This window comes from Ursus arctos, unplaced genomic scaffold (genome assembly GCF_023065955.2).
Source record: "Ursus arctos isolate Adak ecotype North America unplaced genomic scaffold, UrsArc2.0 scaffold_3, whole genome shotgun sequence".
Taxonomy (NCBI): Eukaryota; Metazoa; Chordata; class Mammalia; order Carnivora; family Ursidae; genus Ursus; species Ursus arctos.
The window spans coordinates 95,996,079-96,004,314 of record NW_026622985.1 but is presented as its reverse complement, the minus strand read 5'-3'; the positions used below and the strand labels follow the sequence as shown (position 1 = coordinate 96,004,314).

The window sequence follows — 8,236 nt, the reverse complement described above, 5'->3', positions numbered from 1 at the left end:
TAAGAAAAAAGAGAGAGAGAAAAGACAGAACGGGGAGGGAGGGGAATGAAAGACTTCCACATTAAAAAAAAAAGTATGCATTATTAAATTTTGACAAGATAATTGAGAACGTTTATAATTGTAGAAGAAAAAAGGGGGGAAAAAACCCTGGATCCTCAGAACAGCAGTGTAGCTCCTGTCACCAGAACTATGACCCCTCCAACCTGAGCAGTTCCTCCCTCAAGACTACTGTCAGCATGTGCCATACTGAGCAAGGACTTGGGAACCACCAGGTCCTCTGAGGGACCCAGGAAGGACCTATGGACAAGTTCACTGTCCCAGCTTTACCAGCCCCCTCAAGGCCACTTCTGTGGCTTTCCCTGAATTTTGGACTTCTAGCCATCTCTACCCAAAAACAGGTGCAGCACAGCACTAGGAAAAAACCAATGCCAGCCTTCCCCACCCCCAAGCATTTCCTTTAAAGGTGATCTTTCAAAGTCAGGCACCCTGGTCAGATTCCCTCTCCATCATCCTTTTCCCCAACCCCGAAGTACAAACCTTAGATGCCTGAGGACCTGGCTCCTGCTCCCTGCCCATCATCCCCAGACGTTGACCTACTTTCCTGCCCCCCAAAAAGCATTGTTCCCCTTCCCTTGAAGCCCTAAATTCCCTGAAAGAGACATACTGACGTACGGCATTCTTGAGTCAATGCTTCTAGTCTCCGAAAGATAATTTGCCATTAACTATACAGGTTTTTAAGTGGCCCCATGAAGGCGTGAAGTGGCTTCAACCAATATGAAATTTGGAAGCTGTCTGCTGCCATTCTACACACCTGGAGCCCCACTCACCCCTGTCCATCGCCCCCTGCTCATTCTTTGTGTACACAGACACGTCCTCCCCAGACTTGGGCCTCTTAGAGGTAAAAACAGGGTCTTATCTTGCTGAGTCCCCAGTTGCCATCACAACATCAAGCATGGTAGGCATTTAATAATTATCGTCACCAAAGCAGCAGCATACTCCATTCACCCAACAAACACGTGGCAGTGGTCAAGACCACACGTTCCAGGAGTGAGAGAGACCTGGGTTTAAGCTGCCTCTGGTGATTGCCAGTTATATGACCTTGAGCAAATGTTTTCATCTGTATAAGAAGTACCTACCACGCGGGGATTATGTGAAATAATTTAGGTAACCTCCTTTGCAAGGCGCCACTCCCATAAACAAATTGTGGTTGTTACTATGCACGGTGTGCTAGGTGCTGGATCTCTGCGAAAATTACTGGAACCGGCAGGAAAAGGGCCTACTGATACCCGTCAAGAATAGGCACTCAAATGTGTATGAAACGGCCAGTGCAGGGAAGCACCAGCGGGCCAGCCAGGAAGACACTGCAGAACATTCAAATCAGACCTTTTCCTCCTGATAATTGGCCCCTGGCTGGTCTGACCCCACAGAAAGCTAAGTCCCTGCAGAACTAGTCCCACCCGCGGGGTGTGCCTGGCCTCCCCTGGGGAAGAACTGAAAGCAGGGTGCAAAGGAGCCCAAGTGGGGGCACTTGTCCCTTGACCAGCACCCCTCCTCCACCGCCCTCCCCCCAGCCCAGAGCAGAGCATGCTGCCCTTCTTTCAAACTACACAGCTCCCCAGGAGAAAGGAACACTCAGCCACCAGCTCTAAAACCAAATCTTTATTCTCTAGTTTGAAAAGGAGGGTAAGTGGTTGTTCTGTTTCATTCCAGAGAACAGAACAAGGCCCAATAGGTAGAAATTACAGGAGAGCAGATTCCATTCATTATAAGGAAGAATTTCTAACAATTAGAATTATCCTACAATAGAACCAGGGCCTCAGGAGGTGGGGACTCCCTGTCACCTAAGTGTTCAAGCAGGGGCTGGGCATCCATAACCTGGAAATGTGGAAGAGGAAACTTGCCCCTTTCTGCCTGTCAGCCGACCCTCCATTATCAATGGGGCAGTCCTTTCCACCATGTCAAGTTCTGGAACGAGTGGAGGGTGGGGGTGTTCAGACAAAAGCCTGGACACAGTGCTGCTGTGTCCAGGGGATGCTCGAAGCGCTGGGAGGGTGGTGCGTGGACCTCAGGGAGGGGGAGTGGAGCTGAGTGCTAACAGTAGATGGGTCTCTCTGAGTCCCGGTGCCTACGCAGGGGCAGGAGGAAGGGGACGGGGTGGGACCGGTTAGAGCAGCGCGGCCTCACCTCTCTGTGCTGGAAAAGGCCCAGGTGCTGTCTAACAAGGCCAGCAGGTTCTCCCGGGTGTACAGCCAGCTGGTCCACTTTTCCTCCCAAGTGCTCATTTACTAAGGACTGTACCACACCTACTTCCAAAAAACGAGCTGAAGGAACTCATAATAAAAGACAAGGACATTAAGGCGTTAACACCAGGGGGGAAGGGTCTTCCTAGCCCCTGGTGGCCCCTCCAGCTGGAGGGCTCTAAGGGGTAGGTGGAGCTGCTATTGCTACTTTTCCAGGGCACGGGACAGTCAGGACAGAACCTTAGGGAACACCAGCTGGAGGCCGGAGTCCCGTGCTCTGCGAGTGGTTTCCCTGGCGGCCGGGGGCTGGACCTCCGTCTCTAACAGGGCGCAGCTCACTGGCTGCTCTCCCACCCCTCGCCTACACCAGCAGCAACACAGGCCCCTCGCCCAAGGCCCAGGCCCACGGCAACACTCTCGCGTAAATGACGCCCGGGCCCCCCCTTCCTCGGCCTCCGCAGCCCCTGCCCTCTCAGACATCATGCTTCTTCTGATGGGCCAGGAGCTTCTCCTCGTCGTCAAAGGTCTGGCCACAGATGGCGCAGCAGAATGCGCCGTCCCGGATGTGGCTCTTCCGGTGGGTGATGAGATTGGACTTCTGGCTGAAGCTCCGGTCGCAGTCGGGGCAGGCATAGGGGCGCTCGCCCGTGTGGATGCGCCGATGGGACACCAGGTTGGACTTCTGGCTGAAGGCTTTGCCGCAGTCTGGGCAGACGTAGGGCTTCTCGCCAGTGTGGATGCGCCGGTGGGCCGCCAGGTAGGGCTTGTGGCGGAAAGCCTTGCCGCAGTCCGGGCAGACGAAGGGCCGCTCGGGGGCGTGGTCGCGCCGGTGGGCCGCCAGGTGGCTGCCCTGGGAGAAGCGGCGCCCGCACTCCTCGCAGGCGAAGGGCCGCTCGCCCGAGTGCACCCGGGAGTGCGCCACCAGGTGGGTCTTCTTGCCGAAGTTCTTCCCGCACTCGGAGCAGGTGAAGGGCCGCTCCCCGGTGTGCTGCCGCTGGTGGGCCCGCAGGAAGCGCTCCAGCCGGAAGCTCCGGCCGCAGTCCTCGCAGCTGAAGAGGGACGGGGGCGCGGCCGCAGCGTCGGGCGGGGGCGCTCCCGGGGCCTCCAGCAGAGGCTCCGGCGCACGCTCCCGGGCAGCTTTCAGCGGGGCCTCGGCGGGGGGCTCAGACGAGGCCTCCAGGGGGCCGGCCGGAAGCTGGGGGCTGCCCGAGCCGGGGGCGCCCTGGGCAGACCCTTCGGACCGCTTGTGGATCTTGCTGTGAGACAGCAGGTTGGGTTTGTGGCGGAAGCGGCGCCCGCACTCTGTGCACGGGTAGGGCTTCTCGCCTGTGTGGATGCGCCGGTGTGAGGTCAGGTAGGGCTTATTGGTGAAGCGCTTCCCGCATTCGGGGCACTGGTGGGGCCGCTCGCCCGTGTGCACTCGGCGGTGGGCGATCAAGTTGGGCTTGTGCCGAAAGCGCTTGCCGCAGCAGGCACACTGGAAGGGGCGGTCGACCGCGTCTCCACCAGGTCGGGGGGCGGTCACAGCCGGGCGGCCCCTAGGCCGAGGCCCGAGAGCCTTGGCTGCGGCCTCCTCCAGGGCCTCGGCTACGTGAACCCGCTTGTGAGCGACTAGCTGGTCCCACTGGGCAAAGCTCCGGCCACAGTTGCCACATATGAAGGGCCGGGCCTCCGGAGCCGGGGGGTGGCACCTCCGCACGTGAGCTCGAAGCTGCTTTCGTCGCCAGAAGCGTCTCTCACATTCAGGACAGGCGATGGGCCGCTTTGCAGCCGAGTGGGCCCGCAGATGCAGAACCAGGGCCACCCAGCCTCGGAAGCTCTGCCTGCAGAGGTGGCAGGCAAAGCCCAGATCTGGGGTGGCAGCGGCATGGACCTGACAGTGCAGTGCCAAGAAGGGGGCATGTCGGAAGCGACGGCCACATTCAGGACAGGGCAGGGGCAGCCGGGCCTGGCAGTGCCGGCTGTGAAGCCACAGGGCCACCCAGCCCGGGAAGTGCCTTCGACAGTGGGCACAGCGGTGGGCCCTACTGGGGGCTTGGCTGCCTGACTGGGCCACGGAAGTGCCTCGTAACCTCAGCCCGTGGGGCTCCTTCTCCAGGGTCTGGGGCAACTTCTGGGAGGGCCCAGAGACCTTGGGCTGGGCGGGGCCCATGGCCAGGGGGCCCTTGCAGCGACGTTCCAGCATGAGTTCTTCCTGTGCTGAGGGTGGAAAAGGAGTGTCACTCTGGAGATCAATTTATCCTGCCCCAGTTCCTCCCTGGCCGACCCCAGGCCCGAGAGGAGCTCGTCTCTCTGAACGCCTAGAGCCCTTGAATCTGGACTATTCTTCTATTTCCTTGTATGTTCTACATCATTTCAATCTTGCGCTTCTAGAAACCACTGCAAGTGTATTTAAGTATTTACTAACCCTGGAAACTACCAGGAGGGAGGAACTCTGACGCTTCTTGGAATCCCCCCTCATGCCAGTCACTCCGTGTCTGGCATGGAGTAAACACTCCAGAGTTGGCTGCACAAACATTCCTGCCTTCGGACTCACCAGAGAACGTAGTCACCTCTCTCCCTATGGTGCTTTAGGCTTTTCACAAGTGCTTCCCTGCTGCCACTGCTCCTTTCTAGTATTTCCTGCCGCTACATTTGAGCTTCACAGCAACAGTGAGGCGGGACAAGCAGACATGAAGCTCCCAGTTTGACAGATGAAGCAACTTTGAGGCATAAAAAGGAGGGGGGCTTGGGGCGCCTGGGTGGCTCAGTCGTTAAGCGTCTGCCTTCGGCTCAGCGCGTGATCCCAGCGTTCCGGGATCGAGCCCCGCATCAGGCTCCTCCGCTAGGAGCCTGCTTCTTCCTCTCCCACTCCCCCTGCTTGTGTTCCCTCTCTCTCTGGCTGTCCGTCTAATAAATAAATAAAATCTTAAAAAAAAAAAAAAGGGGGGGGCTTGCCCGAGGGGACACAGTAAACCAACAGCAGAACCAAGACCAGAGGACAGGTCTTCTAAACTCCCAGGCCAGTGTTCTTGCCTCTAAAACACCTGGGTTTGTAAAGTTCCCACAGAAAAGAAACTCCTACAGCCTTTATCGTATCTATCCTCTCCTGGGCTCTAATCACACCACACGGGAACGTATTTGGCCTCCCTATCCTCAGTCGCTCAGGGCAGAAGCCTGGAGAGCAGGAGAGAGCAGCGCTTCTGGGGAACAGGAGGGCAGTGCTAGATGCTACTTGCAGAGCTGCGTAAGGCCAGGCCACTACCTGTCCAGACTGTGCCCACACTCTGCCTGCCTGCCCTCCTCTACCCACACACATGATTAGGACATCGCGGGAAGGAAAGCTCTCCCGAATCCAAGGAACACCTACAGCAGGCTACCCTTGGGGGCCCAGATCCCTGCCTCCCTTGGGGTGATAGGGATTACCAATGGGGCAAGAGAGGGGGAGGAAAGACAAGACTGTAATCCCTGTCCCCTGCCAGGTCATGCCCCAACCCCACCAGGGGCTGCCCCACATTCCGCTCTTCCACGGTGCTGGGGAGCCCAGATTCCTCCAGGAGCGCGTCCTGCAGCCACTGAGGGGTGGGTGGTGGTTAGCCTCCTAATGGACCTTCACTACCGGCTTGCAAACTCCAGACACATCCTCCTGAATTCCCTAGAGCCGAACTCCTTCCTCTTGAGGAGCTCAGACACAACTCATTCCCCATGGCCAGTCAGAGCACAGGGAAGACGCTGACGTGGGAATGTGATCCTTTCCCCCTACAGGTGACTTCCTTCCTCCAGGATGAGGAGATCTTAGCACTGGGGCTGTGGAATGGTTTGGGAACCCAACAAGGAAGGCCAGACTCTACCCTGGAGACCGTGGAGCTGGAGATGAGGCTTTTTCCAGCTCCTCCTGGGGATGTTCCTGGGGATACTTCTGCGGCTGTAGCGCCGGCTTCCGCCCACACTCTGGTAGCCCCCAGATGTCAGAGAAAACTGCAGCAGTAAAGACACCCCTACCCCCATGGCAGAGCTCAGACCTCTGAGTGCAGAGAGGCCAGCCTTACCTGCGGGGAGGGGAGAGAAAACACGCATGAGGCTCTGAGCTCCTCCAGGGCAGTCATCTTTGTGTCCTCGCCAGCCACAACCCCCTCCCCCACCCAAGCCCCACACCCCGAGCGGCCGAGTAACCTTAATGGATACTGGATTAATAAATGAATGTGCCCCCTTCACCAAGGAAGTACACGACAGCGTTCGGGGGTCATTTCCTCCACGGGTAAGGTCACAGCATGAATTCTCCATGCTGATGGCCAAAGGCCGGCTGACGGCAGAAACTCTGGAATCCCTGCTGGCTCCCCTTCCCCCACCCTCCTCCCAACAGGAATTCCAGGCCCGGTTCCCAAGGGGCTGCGTAGGGCGAGCTAGTGTGGCCAGGTCTCGGTCACAATCCCCTTGCGCCTCTGAATGGCAAAAAGGTCGTGGAGACCCCACAACCCCCTTTTGTTTTCGCGCGTGTCCCCCGACCACGCCGTGGACACACGGCTCCGCGCACCCCGAGTGGGCCCTTTCGGGTCCCCACGCAGAGCGCACCTCGCGAAGCCTGTGCGCAGGTGCGCGGGCTCGCCCCCCCATTCGGTCCAGCACTGTCCCCCCCACACAGCGCACACACAGTCACGCGCCCGGCAGGTAGGGCCGCCCGCCTCGGGCCCGCGTGGAACCCCGCGCCCTGCCCGGGACGAACCTCTCCGGCGGGGTGCGCGGAGGCGCGTCGCGCGTCCATGAGGCCGGAACGCCGGCGCCGGCGGCCGCGCTCCCCACCCCGCGCGGCGACAGCGGCAGGTTCGAGTTCACAACTGCCAGGCCCGGGCCCAGCCCCCCCGCCGGTTCCCAGCGCCACGTGACTACAGGAGCTGCCGAGGGTCAGTCGCGGGCTGGGGCCGGCGGCCGCGGCCGGAGGGCGGGGCGGGGCGGGCGGCGCGGCCCGTCCCCTCCGCGCCCCCCTCCCAGCGCCCCCTCGCGGGCTGGGCCGGGGGGCGGCCGCCCGGAGCCCGGCTCCGTAGCCATGGCGACCGCAGCCCGGATTTTCCGGGACAGGCCCGGCTCAAGTTTCCCGACCCTTTGTCCCGGCGGAGGACGCGCGTCCCTGCGCGACCGCGTGGCCGGACCGCGGTCCCTCGGCTAGACCCGGCCTTGCTGGCTTCCTCCGAGAGGGCGCTCCCCGTCCCCGGGCCACCCCTCCACTGCTGCGGCCGCCGCCGGCCACCTCGACCTCTGGCCGCGCTGCAGCTCCGAAATGCCCCTGGTGGGGGGCGGCGCGGCTGTCCCGAAAGTCTGGCTTCTGATTTGTTCACAAGTGGAGAAAGGAAAGGCCCGACCGCCTGAACTTTAGAAAGAGAATAACCCCTATTCCAGAAATTACCACGAGCAGGCGTTCCCGGCTTCCCGTGGCCGGTGGCGCGGGGCCTGGCCCAGGGGCCGCTCTCGCCCCGGGCATTTCGCTTGGAACCGCGGAGCAGCGGGTCGGCGAGCGCGGAGGCAGGTGCGAGCCTGCGCCCGTGACTCACCGCCGAGCAGGTGGCCGTGGCTATACAAACACTTCCTGGGTTTTCCGAGGCTAGTACAATGTCATGTACTTTTATGCTTTTCAACAGAGTCGATGTTAATTGTGCAATCATTTTTAAAACACAGATCTGTTGCATCGGTTCTATCAGAAAAGAATATAAAAATCTCTCATACTTTTGAGCTCCTAGAGTCAATTACACTTCAAATTTTGGTATGTCTCCTCCGGTGTTTTTCTATGCTTATCTATGCATGTCTGACGTAATTGGGATAATGAGTTGCAAAAATGTATTCTGCCCTTTTCGCTAACAATATTGTGAATTTTCTCCTATTTTATTAGATATTCTCTTAGGACGTGACTTTTAATGGCAGCATAAATGTACAAGTAAACTTTCTTGGTTTTCTAGACCATTAGAGATTCATCTTTTTTTGCACAGGGCTGATTTTAAAATTCGGGGACTGGGAAACTGATGGAT

At 58.9% G+C, this 8,236-nt stretch overlaps 1 protein-coding gene across 6 annotated transcripts; it reads right to left on the bottom strand.

Annotated features, from left to right (window-relative positions):
* Positions 1 to 1,644: 1,644 nt before the first annotated feature.
* REPIN1 (replication initiator 1) lies at positions 1,645 to 7,915 on the bottom strand. 6 transcript variants are annotated; one of them, XM_026479126.4, is made up of 3 exons: positions 7,621 to 7,915; positions 6,071 to 6,268; positions 1,645 to 4,439 (listed from the first exon to the last, which is right to left on the bottom strand). In XM_026479126.4, the coding sequence occupies exons 1-3, from the start codon at positions 7,898 to 7,900 to the stop codon at positions 2,713 to 2,715; spliced, it is 2,205 nt and encodes a 734-aa protein (XP_026334911.2). In that variant the 5' UTR covers positions 7,901 to 7,915; the 3' UTR covers positions 1,645 to 2,712. The 6 variants fall into 6 exon arrangements, with proteins under 6 accessions (XP_026334911.2, XP_048068991.1, XP_048068992.1 ...); XM_048213034.2 differs by having other exon boundaries at positions 6,071 to 6,197; positions 7,621 to 7,751; XM_048213035.2 differs by lacking the exon at positions 7,621 to 7,915 and adding an exon at positions 6,943 to 7,100 and having other exon boundaries at positions 6,071 to 6,197.
* Positions 7,916 to 8,236: the final 321 nt, after the last annotated feature.